The sequence below is a fragment of the Corythoichthys intestinalis genome, chromosome 4 (genome assembly GCF_030265065.1).
Source record: "Corythoichthys intestinalis isolate RoL2023-P3 chromosome 4, ASM3026506v1, whole genome shotgun sequence".
NCBI classification, from domain to species: Eukaryota; Metazoa; Chordata; class Actinopteri; order Syngnathiformes; family Syngnathidae; genus Corythoichthys; species Corythoichthys intestinalis.
The window spans coordinates 48,212,316-48,233,365 of record NC_080398.1 but is presented as its reverse complement, the minus strand read 5'-3'; the positions used below and the strand labels follow the sequence as shown (position 1 = coordinate 48,233,365).

Below are 21,050 nucleotides of genomic sequence, written 5' to 3'. Positions count from 1 at the left end.
ACTCATTGTGTAAGTGAGAGGCTGTTGAGTTGACTCACTCAATGAAGCATTTACGATAATAAAGACAAGGATTTTCTATGTTATTCTTGTTTTAAAAATATTTACATTATGGAGGCAAAACGACAAAACTTTTTTGGGGGTATCTGATCAGGACTCTGTATCGGCAGATTCTCAAAATAAGGTGACCCGGACTCTGGTGCAAAAATATGCGATCGGGATATACCTGTTGATAATGAAACCAATACATCATGTGTGCAGGCCTTGTACAAAGACACAATATCTTCACTGCACGAGTTACTGAGTAGTGTGCTCGCCAATGATCCTACGCCTGATAGTTTACAGAGTGTATTCAAGGTAGGACTCGAATTTTTAGTTTCTCATATTGATTCACTGTCCTCAGGATAGATTATGATTATTAGGTTTTCATATCTTGGTGAGTGCCATACTGTAAATATGCTGTTTTGTGACAAACCAGAATTGCCTTTATTGGTCATGTATGTTAAATACACAAGGAATGCATACATTGCAAATCCTGATAGTACTATCGTCTGATCTGCTAAAACTACACTGCAGCAATTTGTCTTAAATTATTTTAAATGTGTCCAATTAACATCCAAAGTTGACTTAAGTTGAGTTAAAAAGAACTTTATGAATGAAATCAATTACCAGTACTCTATTATGTACTATACAGAGAAGAAAACAAACGATTTTGTTTTTGTGGTCATTTTCCCATTTCATTTAAAACCTGAATTTCTTGGATATTGCACGGCTCCCAGTAAATTACCAAAAACAATCATTATACCAAACATATCTTTCCAGCCTACAAATAATTCCATCTGGTTAAAACAATGATGTTCACATTCTCCTCCATTGTGCTTTCATCTGTCATGAGCATGTTGTTCTGTCCTATGCAGCACGTTGAATGCTGGTTGACCTCGACACAAGACCATGAAAGAAAGCGAGCTATCTCAGCCACTGCTCACATGCTGACTCACTATCTGGAAAACATGACAGTAAAGGTGAACACATGCAGACTGCTTTCTTGATTTACTGAATTCGAAAATAGGTTTCATTTCGTGTAATTGAGACTTATGTCACGTGCACCCTTGTTTAGAACGTGGTGTCCTTCCATAACCTTGGAGCTCTCCTGGGTCGACTGTCTCCACGTTGCTCAGACCCTTACTTTGCAGTCCGCTTCACTGCCATCGACTGTTTATACATATTGCTTTCTATTCAACTACGCTACGAAGGTGAATACTGCTTGTCCTATGTCTTGTGACAGAACATTTGCTGTTTAGTTTTCAAAACTTTCTTTAGTTTTAAGTTGACATACACGGCCAGAAATGACTGGGTCACTGACTATAACAGCTAAAAGGAATTTAGGCTGCCAGCTAATTTTCAGTCCAATAAATATTTAAAATTCAAGTAGAACTAAGGTGTACAGTAGTCGTAGATTTGGTTGAATGTATGCTTGCCTTTTAAAGTCTTGCACCCTTGTCGATACAGTTTATGACATATTCTGCATCTACTATAATAGTTAATGTAATGGTAATAATTTGTCTTTACGAATCTAAAATGCAGGTTTCGCTCTCGACTATAAAGATGATGCTGTGGAGGGTCTATTGCTTCTTAAAATCCAACTGGAAAACCCTGACCATTCAATTCTTTACAAGACCTGCTCTGAGCTCACCAAGGTACAACATTTTGTTCTGAGTGACAGACGATAACAGGTCAAACATCTTTTGAATTGAATCTACATCTTCACATACTAGAGCATGTAACTTCATTAAAATGCAAGTGAATGTAACAACTTGTGCTGTCACTGAATATTTTCCTCATACACGTCAGGTGATGAGTAAGCGTCTGCCTCAGCAGCAAATGACCACATTGGTGTTCATGTTGTTTGAGGGGCTTGTTGACAGTCAGACAAACTGTTGCAGAGCTTCAGCGGTCATCTTGAACACATTGCTAAAGAACAGAGGTGGTGGACTACAAGAAATGGTAGCACTAATGCTTAAATGTTGCTTTCCCTTGATTGCTACACACTGCTTGTTGCTTTCTATGAAATGGCTTTTGTCTTACATCGTTTTCAATTGATTTGTGCCAGGTACCAGAGATGCTGGAGGTTCTTCACGTTCAGCTACAGAGCATCGCCGAGGAGCAGGTAGGGCAAAAAAATGCCAAACAACTGTAAATCTTAGCTTTTATTGCATAGTATTTACTGTAATTTTCTAACTATAAGCTTCTACCTTTTCCCCGTGCTTTGAACCCTGCGGTTTATAGTCCAGTGGAACTTATTCATGGATTCTTACAGGCTAATGACATGCATGTCATTGGGTGTAAATATCCTATAATTCAATGTGTACTCCTTCCTTGTAAAATTTGGCGCTTGTGGCTTATAGTCGGGTGCGGCTCGCGCTCCGAAAATTATGATAGTACTGTCTTCATGTTTGGCGTGTCAACAAAGTTATGCACTGTTGTTTCATGCGTAATGATGCGGTAAAAGCTTTTGTACTTTTATTAGGTGAGAGTGGCAGTTGGTCAGACGGTACTAATAATGGCCTCTCAGCATCTCCAGATCGTTGTGAACACGTTGGTAGAGCAACCACTTCCATATGACAGGTATACAATGTTGCCGTAATTTCTTTGACATTTGGACACTACCCATTCACTCATTGAAAACCTATTGTGTTAGACCAGGTTTCAGCAACCTTTTTAGTGGGGCGTGCCACTTTCAAATTTCTTGTCAATCAATGTGCCAAAATAAGATTAATGACGCACATCCGAATTTTATATATCCAACACAGCTGTAATTTTACTCCTAGCAAAACAACATGGACATGAATTGAAACCGTATAACTACCATTCTTCTTGATCAATTAACTAAAAAATAAATGCATATTGTAGAAAAATCAAAGCTTGAAAATAAGTGCAACGATAATAAATGCTGTACAGCAGTATCATCTTATGTAAACATATTACGCACACCCCAGCAGGAAAAGGGGAACAGGTGTGATTCTCAGTGCAGGTCTCTTACACAGTACGGAGCTGTCAGAACAGCCGACTCTTACATTTTGTCTTGTTCATTAGCAACTTAAAACTTCGATTTTATATTGCAAATATAAAAGATGCCTACCTTAATGTGATCCCTTGCCCTGTTTTCCATTAATTTTCATGTTTTGTCTCGTAGTGGCGTTTGACACTTACAGTATTGTGCGACACACAACGCGGAGAGCGTCGTAAAAAGGGGCTGTGTCCCCCGCTGGTTTTTGTTTTGTTAATAAAAGTCTCCAGCAAAAAGCCATCCAACACATCACTGTGTTTTTATACACATCGCCACCTCTCCGAAGTAAGCACCAGACGATTCGACGACAACAAGCCACGCTAATCGGCGGTCCACTCCACACTACGGTGCGGAGATGAAAGCAGCGCAATTACCAAAAGTGCAGATTGGTAACACAGTGTACTTCCCCCAGCTCTCTGATTGGTTGGCTTCGTGACACGTTAGTAGCCTGTGCTGAATTAAGTGCGCAGAGAAAAAAAAAAAGACGAGCGCAGGAGTCGAGAAATTGAGGAAGAGCTGGAGGTGTGCTCAAAATCCATTATTGCTCGCCCATAACGCCATAGGCAGAGGGGGTGGGAGGGGCGCTCCTGTAAAGCCCCTAAGTAACAGGGCGCGCAACTGAAAATGTCTTAATTTCAGGTAAAAAGGCGCATTTTTATTTTTATTTTGCCATGTGCTTGCGTGTCACTGGTTAACCCTTTGCGTGCCAGTGCTGACACGCGTGTCATAGGTTGCCGACCCCTGTGTTAGACTATCTATTTGAATGCACTTTCTAGTTCTCGTTCCTATCTTTTCAGCTGGACCAGTGAGATGTGGATGGCTCTGGGAGCAGACCCCATTGTGGCCAGTCAAATCATAGAGATGGTGATGGAGAAACTTGCTGTCATGGCGCCCTACGTGGACAAGAAAGAGTCCATGATCAGAGGAGGAACAACCAAAGTGGCTACGCATAAGCCACTTGCTGTAAGTGACAAACGCACTTTCCGCTGCCATCTCGTTATTACAGTAGGCTACAAGACTGTCACAATTGTTTGTATCGGTGCTTTTTTTAAATTTAGATGACATGTGGTCTTAAGGATTTGTTATTAAACGGCCAGTGTCAAGAGCCAGCGCTCAGCAAGTTTCCTCAGCTCTTTGCCTGTCTCATTGTCCGAATGGCAGGAAGTGTCGGCGTCTCGGCACCAAAGGATATCAACACCAAACGCACTGCCGCCATCCACGTTGCAGGGTTAGCATGTTTGTCGTCTTTATCTGTGACGCCTATGTCACAAAGATTTGTTTCTTCCTCTTGTCTGATGTAATTCTCTATTGTGTGTCCAGAGTTGCGGCTGATGCATTGAGAATCCTGCTTGCAAGAGCTCAATTAGATGAGGTGTTAAAAAGACTGGATGAGGATAAAGCCTGGGATGCAATGAAGGAACAGAGCACACATAACACTGGAGTAACGCTACTAGCAAGGTACTGTCAACTAAATGCATTGTATCTCTATAATATATCAGGTAAATGTAATTATCTTTTGGCATTAATTAACTCATCCAATGCCAATGACAGTGATAGACGTCAGATTCATTTGAACACGTACGGGATGGCATTGAATATTTCAGTGCCATTGCAGGTGATAGACGTCCAGTCCATTTAGACTGTGAGTGCTGGCAATGATTGATCGCTGTCAGCCCTCTCAGTCCAAATGTATTGGACATATATCTCCATCAGTGGCAGCCAATAAGGTAATTTATGAAATAACTAGTTTTGTCAAAGATTACTTGAAAAGGTAATTTAATTACCAATTACTGATTACGCCTCAAACTAATCTAGTTACCTTACTGATTACTTTATTATCAAAGTAACTAAGTTACTTCAAAAGTAATTTATCAGTTACTTTTTACCCATTTATCTCCCTTTCCTGCCTCATCATAAGAATGACAACAGAAAAAATTTCATCGCATGTACCGTATTGGCCCGAATATAAGATGGTGTTTTTTGCATTGAAATAAGACTGAAAAAGTGGAGGTTGTCTTATATTGGAGGTCTATACATTATACCCATTCACGACGCTAGATGGCGCCAGATATCATTGAAGTGATGTTCTGTCATGACAGATCTCAGCTACTCTCAACTTTAACCAGTTTGCATTATTTTATTGCAATGTTTTTCCTTCTTCAGATTTGTTTCAAGTCTACACAGTTAGACTTCACTTCGATGGTTAATGCAGTTATTGCACTTTTGTTGTTTTATCACAATAGATTAGTTTATTTACATTTCAAAAACCAGAAGTCATTCATTTCAGTTTACATATTTAAATGTTCAGATATTAAGATTTGAATGAGGCAAAATAACGTGATTTTTCTCTCAAATATATTGTTATAATCATTTGTTTCTGATGTACTGTAATTTTCTGTGTATAAAAATAAATTTGGTGTTCACAAAGTCTTTTTTTCAAACTTGAGTCTTGAAAAAGAGTGGGTCGTCTCATAATTAGGGCCGTCTTATATTCGGGCCAATACGGTAATTGAATTTTTCACATAAGGCTTGATCTTCAAGTTAGCGGGGTTTTAATTGGTCAATGGAGTTGATTTCAACCACCATTGACTTGCGTTAGCTTAGCCACTCCTGAAACTAACAAATAACTGACAAACTGCAAGGAATTTGTTCAAATCAACTCCAACGACTAATTAAACCCCTGCTAACTTGAAGATTAAGTCTAATGTCAAAAATTCTGAACTTCCCCTTTAAAATAAATACCTAGCTGGTAAAATGTTGTCTATAAAAGTTGTAAATGAATAAAACCAACAACAAAAATGAACGAAATGAACAAGAATCCTTCAAAGGATTTCATAACTGGTCCAAATTATTTTTCGAACAGATCTTATGACCTGAGAGACGGTCCTTTGCTTTGCTTAGCCAAAACTACAGCTGAGGCAAGATGGATATTTAGAATTTCTTTAAAGCTAAGCTTTTGAAAGCTTCAACAACTGAGCTTGAACCAAGGATTGAACACGAACAGTGTCAAGATGTATATACCGTATATACAGTACAGGCCAAAAGTTTGGATACACCTCACACCCCATTGAAAAGGCAACAAATTCCACTTATTAACCCTGATAAGGCATACCTGTGAAGTGAAAACCTTTTCAGGTGTCTATATTGAAGTGACAAAAGTGTGCAAAAAAGTAATTCGCGCAAAGAGTGGATAATTTGAAAAAAGTAGAATATAAAACCTGTTTTCAGTTATTTCACTTTTAGTACATAATTCCATATGTTCACTCATTGTGTTGATATCTTCAGGGAGAATTTACAATGTAAACAGTAGAGAAAACGCACAAATAATGAGGTGTGTCCATCAACATGTTTTGCTCCCCCGCCCACGACTACAAATTGTAACTATAAAATGTATGCAAAGGCTGGTTACAAACTATAGAAGTGCCCTCTTTACCTGTAGGCTGTACTTCGAGTTGTATAGCGCTGTGCTGTAATTCCAAGTGGTTCCTTGAATTGGATGTGGAGTTTTTAGCGGTCGACAGTCTTTTTGAGCCAGCACAAAAGTTTGCAACACACAGAGAGATTTTTGTCATCTTTACTGGACATAAAAACTGATGTAATGGCTGTATTTCCAGTGAGAAAATGCAGCCATTTGTAGTATCTCTGTTGCATCTTTCATTGCATCCTGACAGGGTAGCTTGGCTATATTGTTTTGGCCGCCGCAGATAGCATGGTAATACACGTGACCTGTTTTTTTTGTCCTCCAATTAGAAAACGTGACATGTGATGTGACTCCCAAACTCAAGAACAACCTTTCTATTTGAAATGCTCTTCGAATATGACAACAGTATTCTTCATTCTACGTACATTATGAGGCAATCACAAAATGGTAACGCACAGGCACTATTCCAAACCAGTAATCTGATTAAAGTTTATTTTAAGTAATCAAATTACAGTTACTGACAACACTGGAAATAAAGAGTGTTGATCTGTTTCCTAAGTTTGTGTTGTAAGTGGTAGTTTGTCAAAGTCACTGTATGGTCAATATAAAACCAGTTCATTTTTTGAGTAGACCTGTTTCATCTAACAATGGAAGCCATTTGAGTTATGAACAATAAAACATTAGTCTACAACCAGTTTAGGGCCGTACAGGTAGTAGTAAAGGTTTGATTTCCGGTTAGTGCCCCAATACATAAGCACTGTCTGTTCCAAGCCCAGGTAAAAATGGGTGAGTTGTGTCAGGAAGGGCCAAAGTGACTTGCTTGTGGCGACATCTGAAAGTAAAAACCTAAAGTCATTTTTTGTATGTTCAGGTTTGAAAGTATGCATAAGAATTCCACTTGATCAAAATGCTTCAACAGAACATAGATATTCATCTGCCTCCAGTTTTCGTTTTCCAAACACACTGTGATTATTCTGAACAAAACTGTAATATTGAGGCTGTTTTCTGACTGCTTATGGTACTACTGTACATGTTTCATTTATTACGACTACAACCTTTTAATCATACTTGTTTCATCAGAATAATACATGAAAATTGGTTGTTGTCTCATGAATTAGGTTCTTTTCGCCATTTTCCTTCAATGCTTTACATCCCTTTGCCCAAGGTGTGTTTCTCTTGGCAACAGGGCGATGGCAAAACATGCTGGTCCCAGGTTGCCTGCTATTGTTGAGTGTTTATGCCCTTCCTTGAACAACATCTATGAGTGTCAGCGCATCACCGTCACAGCTTTTTTCTCTGAGGTGACAGCTTGTGATTACTATCCCAAATGTACTTTTTATGTGAAATCTTTTACAAGTCACAAAGTGATGCTTTGATTTTTTTTTTGACAATATTCTCTTCTTTACTAGCTCTTGAACCATCACGTGGCTACAGAGTTGATGTTTATTGACGTGTTAATGAACAATATGATGGAACGGATATCAGATCCTTGCTGTACTGTCCGCATGCTGGCCGTGCGGGGTCTTGGAAACATAGCTGTCGGATCACCTGAAAAGGTATGCACGCAAACACAAATGTAGACCATGTTTACGGATTGCCTCTCTTTCTCTTCAGGTAAATAAATATGCCAAAGAGCTACTGGCGGCCATGAGTTCAGGCATGGAGGAGAAAGACGACCCAGGTAATTGTCATGCTGGACAGCATCACTCTATCACTGTACAAGTGTAGCATGGCTATTTCTTGTTCTCTGAATTAATGCAGGTACTCACTTTCTAAATTTGGTCGAAGTTCTGTCTTTTTAAAAAAACAATGCTTCCAGACAATAATTTTCTACAGCCAGGGATGCAATATTGAAATATGATACTTAATATACCAGTGTTTACACACTGTACGGGGTTTCCCTATGATTTTTTTGAGCTGTGGTGGCAGTGGGCTACATCGGACGAGTCGGACAGTCCTAACATGTCGTGCTGCGATTTTTTGAGCTGTGGTGGCAGTGGGCTACATCGGACGAGTCGGACAGTCCTAACATGTCGTGCTGCGGCGAAATTGATTCATATCATGACAAATGAGACAAAAAAAAAAATCTCATTTTTTTCCAAGAAGAACCATAACAAATATCTATTTCAAATATGTAATTAGCCAGGCTAATGTCATAGCTCTCAGCTACGGTACATGCACGAAAAATGCGTAGCTGATTACATTTTACATTATGTCCGTTTTAATTTTTTTTTTTAAATTTATTTGGCCCTAATACGTACAACATTACCACAGCAATTATAGTCCGTCTGTTAAGGGACCCTCATCTGTTGACAACTTAAGTCTTTTCCTAATACTTCAAAATACTCATCTGAAATTACAACCAGTGATATTAGCAATGTACAAATGCTATGCTAGTACGACAACATTCGGGTCAAACACACCATAAAGAAATTTAACCAGTGTCAATGTTTTCACAGGCTTAAACCAGAATTACATTCTTTAACTTGAAATACCTTTCTGTGGATTTTTCTCCCAATTTCCAACTTCACACCAACGTAGTCAGGGAGAACCGATGTGATTTTCAAAATAAAGCGTGTAGAGGAACAACTTTTATTTGGCGTGCTATTTCAAACGACTTCTCGTAAATAGTGAATAGTGAGTGAATAGTGAGCCATTCATTTAGACATTGCACTGCCCAAAACAGTACGTTTCCTTGTGCACTGCCTGACAGCCAGCCAACACTGAATGCACTTCAATAAACCACAAGGCCTGGTCTTTTCTTGCCTTTTTGTGAAGTCACTCGTTTTTATATTGTGAAACACACACACATTCAATACACTACAAACTTTACAACTTACTTACACGCACAATTATTATATACCATATTTTTCGGACTATAAGTCGAAGTTTTTTTTTTTTTTTTAATAGTTTGGCAGAGGGTGTGTCTTATACTCAGGAGCGACCTATGTTTTATTGTGTACAGTCGGGTTGGACCAACTTCTCTCTCGCTAACTTTTTAAAAATAAATATATATTCATATATATATACTAAAACAATGTATGGATGTTAAGTGTAATAAATAATTTGGCTAAAACAGAAAACGTGAACGCAGTGGCCTCGCTCTCTTTTCAATCTTCCCCTCCCGCGCTCATCCTGGTATTTCCTTTGTGGAGCAGCTTTAGGAGTGACTAACAAATTAAAGAAGGGAATTGAAAAGCAAACAACTACGGTAGGAGTGGGATATGGAAAGAATTCAAATTGATTGTTGAAGGTGCTATACGGAAAACTGTGTCGGCTTCGCTGAATGTAAACGAATGTGGCGCTCTGGTCTCATACGAGAAATATGTTTAACAAACTTTTCCAGCGTTATTTCGTTGTGTAAATGCATTTATAATGATCATAAAAATATGTAGACTATTTAAACATTGAAAAAACTTTTTTTTCTGCCAACTCAAGATTAAAATAAATGTCAAATCCACTATCCGCCTTTTAGAACAGACACGCAAATAGAAAAGATATAAATGTTTATTGAATATCCATCTTACAGTCTTGTTTAACTTTGTTATTGAATTTGAATTTGTTACAAAAGACAGGCTTTAATTTGTTATCATTATGCAAATATGTACCGGCATTATCACAAACGTGATCACACAAAACGCAACCACACATCGCATCCCCGCATTTCCTCCTTCCTGAGTCCTCACAAATAAAACATAAAATTTTGTTTTTTTCGGGCTCATGCCAATAAATAAAACATAACATTTGGGGGGTTTTCGGGCTCGGGCAAGCAAATCAAGGTAATTGATCGGGCTCGGGCTGTGTCGAGCTTTAATACCCGCGAGCCGGTCGGCGTCATGTAATGTTAGCATACCGTACACCTATTCAGCCTGTTGTTCTCTATTGTATTTTAAATTGCCTTTCAAGATGACATTTCTGTTCTTGGTACTGGATTCCATCAAATAAATTTCCCCCCAAAAATGCGACTTATACTCCGGTGCGACTTATAAATGTTTTTTTCCTTTTCATTGCGCATTTTTTGGCTGGTGCGACTCATACTCAGGTGCGACGTATAGTCCGAAAAATACAGTAGATATCATAACTTGCTTGAGCTATTACGAGCCTTAAGCGTAGGCTGACTTTCTATAATACAACAACAAGACTTAAGAAGTTTTGTACATATGAATTTTCTCCACAGAGGTATGCATATACTGCGCATCAATATGTTACTGCAAATGTAAAATACTTAAAGACATACTGTATATTTCCGAGGCGGAAACATAGCAGAAAGCCCTCTTGAGTGTCAATGCAACCAATAGACACAGCACTGTGCAAGTATATGACTTGTGAGTAGAGGTGCACGATAATTATCGGTCCAATAATAGGACTTATGACGTCATTCCAATAAGTCCGATAACATTATTAATAGGCCCGATAATATATCATATTTTTTGGCACTGTCGGTGGATTGGGATGTGTGAGTTTGTTTCCACTCCTGTTTTGCCAGTATGCAAAGTTTTGTTACTGTTACTCATTTTTCAGGGTAACACATCGTCAGTGATATTGACTGATTGTGACTGACTCAAATTGTATTCATTTGAAAAAATAAATATGGGCACTTTATTTGAAGTGAAAACTGTTCTTGTTTTTGTTTTGTTCATTATAATAATGTGAATGTCATCATGAAAATTCTGGTTAGGTCAAAATCAAATCTATGCTGAATCCATCACTAGTATTTTTGACCTACAGGTGTTCACAAACTCAGATGAATATACATTTAAAAATTATACATGTATTATCAGTTATCGTATCGGTATCGGCCTTGAGAAGTTATCGTTATCGGTATCAAAAAATGGATATCGTGCACCCCTACTTGTGAGCCAAACTGTCACAAAATAGATGCAGTGAATTATTTTGACCGACAGGTGGCATCAACGCACTTCAAAACGTCAACTAGTTTCTCACATTGGCGCATATATAGACAGCACAGAAGTATTGTTGAATTATACAAATCACAAATTAGAATCCATCTTTCAATTTTAAAAAAAAAACTCTTTGCAAGACGTGGCGGCTGTTATTTTTGTGTGTCGGTGCGCCACGATATTTTATTTGTAGGGTAAACCCTGCTGTAGCTGTTTTGTGTTAGTTTTTAATGTGTGATCTTGTTTACAGGCAAACTTATTACACTTGAGGCCATGTCAGGTTTGTCAAAGGTTCTTCTCTACCTGGACAAAAATAATGTCCACCTACTGGTGGTTTACATCTTCATGAAGATCAAGCCATTTTTAGAGAGTGTAAGATGAATAACTCAGTCCCAGTTGCACATCTGAGTGGTTTTTCTAAGGAAGAAAGATGATAACACTTGCCAATGTATTTTGGCTATCCAGGAGAATGATGAGATTCGATGTGCTTCCATTCATCTCATGGGAAAACTGTCCAAATTTGGGTCTGGAGAGCCAGTGTTCAAGGACCAGATCCACAACGTCCTGGTCAGCCTGCTTTTACACCTAGTTGATCCAAACCCACATGTGGTCAAGGTAAGAAACATGGTGTGGCATGATTGTTAGACAATTTTAACAATTTATTCGACTGAAAATGTTTTATTTTCAGGCTTGCAAATATGCGATGCGTGTATGCGCTCCAATGGTGGGCTCGGAGCAGATCACAACCATGTTTCAGAACCACCTCTATGAGGACAAGAGCTTGCACTACGGCGAGTTCATTAATGATCTCACCAAGTATCTGGTAAGACAGACGGACCAATCTGTCAATGGATTGATGAAATAAAGATTATTTGCATGTTCTGATCTGTACGGGTTTTCCACACACTTTTAACTAGAGCAATAGAAAATACAATGTTACAATGAAAGTTTGGGTACCCCTGAAGATTTCCATTATTTTCATTTATAAAGCGTTGGGTGTTTGGATTAGAAACTTTTTTATATTTTTATATATCAAAAAAATTACGGACAGAGTACTATTTTAAAAAGGTGAAACCAATTTTATGGGACTAATAGATTTGCAATATGAATTAAAACAAAATTTAATTAAATTTGGGTACCCACCAGAAAAAAACATTAATATTTGGTATATCTTCCTTTTGCCAAAACTATAGCTTCTTGGCATTATGACCTCCAGTGAGTTTCTGGACTGTGTGTGGGGGTATTTTGGACCATTTCTATTCCTCCTAGCAAAACATTTCCAGTTCAGTTGAATCTGATGGTTGCTGAGCAACGACAGCCCGGTCCAGATAATCCCACAGATTTTCTATGATATTCAGGCCTGGGGACTGGGATGGCCGTCCTAGACTGTTGTACTTGGCTCCTTTGCATGAATACTAGGGCTGTCAAAATTATCGTGTTAACAGGCGGTAATTATTTATTTAAATTAATCATGTTAAAATATTTGACGCAATTAATGCACATGCCCCGCTCAAACAGATTAAAATGACAGCACAGTGTGATGTCCACGTGTTACTTGTGTTTTTTTGTGTTTTGTCGCCCTATTCTGCCGCTTGGGTGCGACTGATTTTATGGATTTCAGCACCATGAGAATTGTGTACTTATTGACATCAACAATGGCGAGCTACTAGTTTATTTTTTGATTGAAAATTTTACAATTTTTATTAAAACGAAAACATTAAGAGGGGTTTTAATATAAAATGTCTATAACTTGTACTAACATTTATCTTTTAAGAACTACAAGTCTTTCTATCCATGGATTGCTTTAACAGAATGTTAATGTTAATGCCATCTTGTTGATTTATTGTTATAATCAACAAATACAGTACTTATGTACCGTATGTTGAAGGTATATATCCGTCTTGTCTTATTTTTCCATTCCAACAATAATTTACAGAAAAATATGGCATATTTTATAGATTGTTTGAATTGCGATTAATTATGATTAATTTTTAAGCTGTGATTAACTCTGTTAAAAAAGTTTAATCGTTTGACAGCCCTAATGAATACCAGAGAAGAGTTTGAGCAATGTTGTGAGTCGATGTGTTGTTGAAATATCCAGCCCTGTCGTGTCAACATTATGACTGTTTTTTGCTCATTATTCTCAAGAAACTGTTGATATTGAGTGGAATTGACGCAACCCTCATTTTTAACAAGATTCCCAGTACCAGGAGTGGCTACACAGCCACACAGCATAATGAATCTGTCACCACATTTTACTGTGGGTAGCAAGTGCTTTTCTTGGAATGCAGTCTTATTTTATCACCATGCCTAACACCCCGTTATAACCAAATAAACCAATCTTTGTTCCACAGTTGTTTCCAAATGAGGCTTGCTTATCTAAATGTACTTTTGCATACTTCAAGTGAGTCTGTCAGTGCCATGTGTGCAGAAAAGGCTTCTTACGCATCATCCTCCCGTACAGCTTCTCCTTGTGCGAAGTGCACTGAATTGTTGAGCAATGCACAGAAATGCTGCAGAAAAATGATGTTGCAGTTCTTTCGTGGTCTTGGCCTGCAATTTTGGGCCTTAATAAGAATTCTGTTCGTTGTCTTCCAATTCTCATTATGTTCCTCACAGTAGAAACTGATAGGTTATATGTCTGATGTTTTTTGTAGCCTTCCCCTCAGTGTTGTTTTTGGCATATTTTAGTCATTTCAAAATGTGTTTGTCTTCATTCAGTTTTTATTGACGAAAATTTAAGACTAATTTCATGAAGTTTTGGTCAACGTTTACTAAAAATGTTTTCGTCTGTGAAATAAAAAATATTAACCAAAAAAAAAAAAAAAAGAATTCCAACTATTTCGAATGAACATAGACAGACGAGCACATATTGTAGCATCTACAAGGACAACGTCAACTTGGCGATAATACACACTCAGCAAGAAAAGGGTACAGTATTTTCAATGAATTATAAACGCCACAAAATGTATGCAAAAAAAAAAAAAAAAAAAAAGTGCAAATGCAAACACAATGCTAACGCTAAAAGTTAAATTTAGTGTGTGATGATCACTCAGCAAAGACCTATAAAGGCTAACAACATTGCATCTCCTCTCTGGCCAAGATAAGAAAACAAATCTTACCATGTGTGCAAGCCTTGAGAGGAGAGGCGAGTTGGGGGTTGGAGGGCACAGCACGTCAAATGAGTGACACAATCAGACACTGCTACGATGCAGGCTAGCTACATATAAAATATCACACATTGTGAACATGTAACGGAAACTATTGCGCCTTTTCCTCTGGTTGTCGTCTCGTCAGACGAAAACTGGCATTCGTCTAGTTATGTTTTAGTCTCCTAAAACACATTTTTAGTTCTACATCGTCTCGTCATCGTCATGAAAAAAAAAAGTGTTTGTTGGCTAGATATTTCCGTTAGGGTTATCGTTGATGAAAACAACACTGCTTCCCTTAAACCAGTGGTCCCCAAACTATTCCAAATCGGGCAACAGTTTGTGCTGGATTTCTTTCCAACAAAACAGCTTTGCACCAACCTGGTGGCTTACAATTGTAATCAGTTAATTTTAGTCAGGTGCTGCTTGTTTTAGCACAAACCTCATTGCTTAAACGGTCTGTGCTCGATCAGTGGGAACAAAAACCAGGACCCCCAGCAGCTCTTGAGGACCGGTTTGGACACCGTGCTTTAAACCATGATTTTCAAACATCTTTTCATTCAAGGTGATTTGAGAGCTGTTTTGAGGCCACCATGTCGCCACTCTTCACTATAAACTCAGAGAAACACAACATGCAATGGGCTGCTTTGAATAAGTTTTCTCATAATCGCATGGAAAAAATCTGAGGTGCAAGGCATGATAAACTCACATGCCAATTTTGGTTACCAAGTAACCCGTTCAAAGATGTTAGGTATTCAAATCAGCGAAATGACAAGGGTGCCCAAATTTTTCCACGTGTCTAATTTAATTTTGTTGCATATTGCACATGTTCTAAATCTAGTTTCAAATCTGAAATACTACTTTTCTTTTTTTTTTTTAAACTATTACTTTTTTTGTTCTTGATATATCTAAATAAAGTAGCTGATCCAAACACTGAATGATTTATTGATTTAGATAATAGAAAATGTCAGGAGTGGCTGAACTTATTCATACAAATCAAATGTATATTCATCAAATGTATATACAGAATGGGGCCCTCAATTTTTTTCCCCAATCTGCTGTATTTGCAATCCAGGTATTGTTTTATCCCAATAATATGCTTTTCAATTTAATTTTTTTTCCTTTTTTTTTTTCTTTTTTCTTTTGTAGATCCAGGATTTTCCTGGCATGCTGAACTTCTACCACATCTCCGTCCTGCAGTTCTTCAAGAGCAACTGGTCTGAAGTTCGAGCTGGAGCTGCCATGTTTATAGGTATGATATAAACAGTTTTGTCATAGCGCATTGTCAGTCTCAAAATGTAACAGTTTTAATGAAATTACATTGAGTTGCAACTCATATTTTGCGTCTGTATGTTTGTTAGGCTTTCTATTGGGGAACCTTCCAGAGGAGCATTACTCTCATCTCAACATGGGCACCATTACGAAGGGTGATTAAACAAACAAAAAAATATATATATATTTTAGATAACAGGATACTTAACATGTAGTGCTGTCCTGATCTGATAGTCTGTATTGGTATGGTCGACTGATTTAGCTATTTTTGGAGAATCAAACAGGGTTGGATTTGGTTAAAAGATCAGATCCAATCCAGTTTTAATGTATGTTTTCAGCGCCATTGCCCTGTAAATCAGGCAAACGTGCTAAGTGGGACTACCTCTATAGTAACTAGTGTTGCACCGATACCGATACCTGGCTGTGCAGTACCAGCAGATACCGATACCACTTTGTTTGAATACATATTTTTGGCGGAAAACACTCCGGTGATTTGAAGTTCCGCTCTGAGACCCCCAATTCGGCCAACTTTCAAAATTGTCCGATATGCATGTGTGATACATCGTTGGAAAGCTTAAAATCTCAATTTTCTGGCGGAAGAAAAATTTTGAACAGGAGGGCATTTTTTAAAAAATTAATGTTTTTTAAAGAGCAAAACCCTATCTGGAGATGAGAACACGCGAGAGCAGAATTACAGACGCCATGACTTTAACGAGATATTATCGCGTACTTGCCTTGTTTCAATCCAAAAACTCCATGTACAGGGGTGCACATATTTTTTTGCCCAGGTTCTCAGAGGAGGACCTGGAGATGTGACTTGGTCCTCATTGAGCTTGAGAGCCGACCCGCCTGATGCGATAAAATTATGACAAGCTTTACTTAGAGCCAATTACCTTTAATTAATTATATAAACAATTAACGCTTGATTAACTGGCACAACAAAATTGCCTTTACTTTGAAGTGAAATGTAAAGAAATAAACATAAAAGCACTTATTCAAAATAAAGGGCATTCATATGCGGCTCCCACATTTAACTCCAAGCCTTTGTAAAAGTGGGATGTCCTCCTCATAAAAGCTCATTGAACGTGCATGTTGAGCTTTGTGAAATGCGAGCAAAAACACGTTTGTCAGTGCATGGCGCTGTTCTTCAATAGCTTTTTTCCGCCACTTGTCCATAGGGCGAGTGGTGTCCTGTCTGACATCGATAGTTTGCTTAATTGCCACATGCTCTGTTTTTTTCGTGCTTTTCAAAGTTTGGATGGCTAAAATTCTTTGACCCTACATAAAATGCGCTGCTCTTATTAACGACATTGGGATTCTCACGGCAAATGTTGCACCACATTTCCGTGCGAGCATCATTTGCTTCTAGCCATGGTACCTCCTGCAGCCACTTTTCAGCAAAAGTCCTTTTTTCCGGTAGCTCCGGTGACGTCTCTGTCGTCTGTCTGTCTTTTGACGGGGGGGGGGGGACACGGAAATAATTACTCAGTGGGGCCTGCCTCTTTGACATTTTGAGAAGTGATTTTCTCGTGTCCGCCGCAAATACAGTGTTTAGCCATCGGTACGCAAAAGCGTATGGAAGCCGTTGAGGGCCAGCGCATTTGTCTACGTCCTGTACGCATGCGCCCATGCGGACCACTTATGTGCACCCCTGTCCATGTATCACTAAGTGTCAAGACACAGCTGTGAATGGGCACAGCTGGATTTTTGGGGGATTTTATGGGTGAAACATGGTAATATAACGAGGGTCGCGATGCAGAAATCGCAGGCATCAAGGAGTGGTAGAGATTTTCTTTTTCATATATTTACCCTTTTAAACGTTGTTTTTTAATTTTTCTTTGTTTGGACCGATTATTCGTCATCTAACATATCGGAGAAAATACAACGTAACAAAAGAATACAATTAAGCGATAGTTATGAGGTAGATATCCGTGACTTTTTTTACAGACACCATTTTTTTCATTGTGACGTCATTTGTTTAAAAGTTTAAAATATGCCAGTGAATAATTTTTATAAGTCGTTTTTTTTTTTTTTTTAAAGGAATATTAGACATCAATTAATGATTCTAACCCAAAAATGACGGATATTTTTAATAATGTATATAATTACCTTTGTTGTGTGGCTGTGTTGAAACAAAAGCGGTTGCACGACATCTGTAAACGGGGGTTTTCAGGGTAAAACAGGCAAAATAAAAATAGTTCGGGGGGCTTAATGCGCCATGAACCTGCTATGGCAGCATGTAGACATTGTTCTATCAAACACAACAGTTCTTTTGGCTTAAAATACAGCAGTTTCTTTTAAAGAGGAGTGCAAGAGCAGAAACAGCTTTCAGCAGTCTTGCCAGTGTTTTCCGCCATTTATATATATATGTGTATATATATATATATATATATATATATATATATATATATATATATATATATATATATATATATATATATATATATATATATATATATACAAAATGAATCCAGTTGAACTTTTTATTGCATACCTGGTATGGGTGGCCAAAATAGTCCTAGATTCGTGAAATTAAAACAAGTATAATACTAGCCCAACAGTAAGAAAGTAAAAATGCAATGAATGAGTTTCTGCTTTCCAAGGCCAAACAGTGCAACTTTCGTGAAATTATAAGTAATTATAATTGACCACAGCATCCTGTTTCCCTGTTAGCCTCCCTCTCTATGCACCAGCAGCAACATACACTTAGCCACTTAGCTTAGCTTACTTCGCTTGTACAGCACTTGCAGGTGCAAATTACTGCTGCATTTCTTTCAGTAAAAGATATTAAAAGTAAAGTAGACAAATTGAGCTGACCAAGGTTTGTTTCTCCAGTCCAGCCCCGTTTCTCTTGGTAGCAATTGCTGCTGTTGTAGCCTTAAACTGTTCGTTCACGTTTCGTCTTCAAATGTTTTATCAGTTTCGATTCGAGGTATTGAAACCGGCGGATTTAACTCCACCTCTCGAAACTTTCAGGCCGCAAATCTTGCATGCAGCCATTGTACTCGACGGACATTAGAAGCTAAAATATTTCCACACCGCCAGCATTTTCCTCTCGTAGTTTGTTTTTCCTACATATGAAAAAGCTGCCCGGCATTGATTAAGAGCGGCTATTGGCCCGCTCTCATTGGTCTGGAGCAGGCAGCGATAACCGTATGCAAAGTGATCACCTGTCATCACAACAGACAGTGTAGTGAGCGTCAGGAGAAAAAAAGGCTGCGGTCAAGTGTTATAATACTGGGCCGTTAAATCGGTATCAGCGCCCTGTTTGTTGGTACTCGCCGACACCGATAGCACCATTTCGGGCCAGGATCGCCCCCCCCTGCCGGTATCGGTGCATCTTTAATATTAACCAGTGATTGTAAAAAGGCATTTTGTAGCATTTGCAAACAGCATTTGTCAAAGAGGTACAAGCAGGAGACCAGTTGCATTAATGTTTGCATAATTTTAAATGAAATATAGGTATCAGATCAATGTTGGTAAAACGTGGGGGGGGTCCGTATCGAGACATCTCGAATTACAATGTTTTTCATTGTGTTCATCTTTGTCTATTCATCCACAGGTCTTGTGATGCTACTCCAAGATCCTGACCCTGTAGTAAGAGTGAAGGCAGCAGAGGCCATGGGACATTTCCACTGACACAAACATCCCTATGTCAGTTAGGTCGTTGTGATGTACACGCCGATGTGAATTAGTCTAATATTTTTAAAATCAGTCGTGCTATTAGTTGCTATGTGTATATGTTGTATATTTTTTACGCAACTGCAGTCCTCAAGCAATTAAAGGAGACTTACTGTTTTAATGACCTCATACAGATAAAACTTGCACTTAAATATATGTAGCCTTATAAGTGTTTTGCCACTTCATAGAAATTATTTTTTTTTTGTTTTGTTTTAGCAGCCAAAGATTAGAGTTAGAGTAGAAATTACATACTGTATACCTGTCACGATATATTTCTTATATTATGTTTATATTAATAAAAAAATGTAGTTTCTTTAAATATTGTACGGATGACTCAAATTTTCAAACACAAAATTGTACTTTATATTGGCCTGGGTGCTGGGTCTTTATTTTAAATAATTTATATTTTGCTAACAATTATGGAATTCACTTAACTTTCATTTTTATTTGTTATTTTGGTCTCTCCTGGTTTTGTAGTAGCTTCAGCTTACCAATATCCCAGTTACGGCTAAAGGACTAATAGTATAAATGTGTCAACTCGACTGATGTGGACCATAAGTTTAGCTTTATTTTTTCAGGTACAGGCCACATGAACAAACAGCAGCAGCCAGTCATAATTGATCCTGCAGTGCAATAATATGGCCCAATTTGTATTCCGATCTGTGTTAGGAGAAGCCTGTTTCTATTTGTGCCAAAATGTCTTATAGAGCATATTCGCACTTTTTTCTATGTAACAAAGTTATTTTTTTTTCTTTCCCCCTCTATGTCATTGTTTGCAATTTTTTTTTTTTTTTTTTTTAATGCCCCCGAGCCCCCTTCCATGTCATTGTTCACAATTTAAATGTATGTCAGTCTTGTATCTGATGAAATGGCAGTTGGGGGTTCAGTAGAGAAATAAATATTTTTTTATATTTTTGGAGCACTTTAAAATATGCAGTTTTACCTTTAATAACAATAAACAAACAAGGTAAAAATATGTTGTTGTTTTAACATTCCATCAAGCCCATCCATCACTTATGTTAGGCCCTCCACAGTGTATTAAGTACTGGTAAATGTAAGCAGCTGTTCCTGGATTCAGGGTCAGACAATTTTTGTGTAAATGGGAAATCAAATTACTCTGTATTGTTTGGAAACAATTAATAAATGAAAGTATAATTATATGACTTTTCATATTTACTATAGAATGTGCATTTAACACATTCAACATTGTACAAGGAAACTTTCCTTGTCACATATTAAAAATGGATCACTGTTCGAATGTGGTGTGAGAAAGCGTTTACGGCCTCTATAATCTGTATACACAATTTGAAGAGTAAGCACAATGTGTATTAAGGGAGAAAGCCATAAACATCAACTTAAAACTTTCCTGAATTCACACTAAGTATGCCACGGTAACCCAAAAACCCGTGTATGCAGGTTCAGATTTGTTGCCTGATTGAAGTGCAATTTTATCCATATCAAAACCAAACAAATACTACGTTGCAGTACCAACAATGTATAACCTACATATCAAAACCAACAGACGTCTATAGATCCGAGGGAAAGAGGCAATCAAACATTGC

The 21,050-nt window shown here is 37.9% G+C and overlaps 1 protein-coding gene across 3 annotated transcripts in view; it reads left to right on the top strand.

Annotated features, from left to right (window-relative positions):
• Positions 1-20,670, top strand: part of mroh1 (maestro heat-like repeat family member 1) — a 49,117-nt gene extending 28,447 nt beyond the window's left edge. For 2 of the 3 annotated variants that reach the window (XM_057834262.1, XM_057834260.1), the window contains 19 exons: positions 259-354; positions 915-1,019; positions 1,115-1,250; positions 1,582-1,694; positions 1,849-2,001; positions 2,108-2,164; positions 2,525-2,622; positions 3,862-4,027; positions 4,123-4,292; positions 4,385-4,522; positions 7,672-7,786; positions 7,895-8,041; positions 8,100-8,166; positions 11,637-11,758; positions 11,852-12,001; positions 12,075-12,209; positions 15,685-15,787; positions 15,897-15,962; positions 19,370-20,669. In XM_057834262.1, the coding sequence (XP_057690245.1) occupies positions 259-354; positions 915-1,019; positions 1,115-1,250; positions 1,582-1,694; positions 1,849-2,001; positions 2,108-2,164; positions 2,525-2,622; positions 3,862-4,027; positions 4,123-4,292; positions 4,385-4,522; positions 7,672-7,786; positions 7,895-8,041; positions 8,100-8,166; positions 11,637-11,758; positions 11,852-12,001; positions 12,075-12,209; positions 15,685-15,787; positions 15,897-15,962; positions 19,370-19,446 (2,214 nt within the window). In that variant the 3' untranslated portion in view covers positions 19,447-20,669. Of the gene's footprint in view, positions 1-258; positions 355-914; positions 1,020-1,114; positions 1,251-1,581; positions 1,695-1,848; positions 2,002-2,107; positions 2,165-2,524; positions 2,623-3,861; positions 4,028-4,122; positions 4,293-4,384; positions 4,523-7,671; positions 7,787-7,894; positions 8,042-8,099; positions 8,167-11,636; positions 11,759-11,851; positions 12,002-12,074; positions 12,210-15,684; positions 15,788-15,896; positions 15,963-19,369 lie in introns of all 3 variants that reach the window. The other variant, XM_057834263.1, reaches the window with a different exon arrangement.
• The last annotated feature ends 380 nt before the right edge of the window (positions 20,671-21,050 follow it).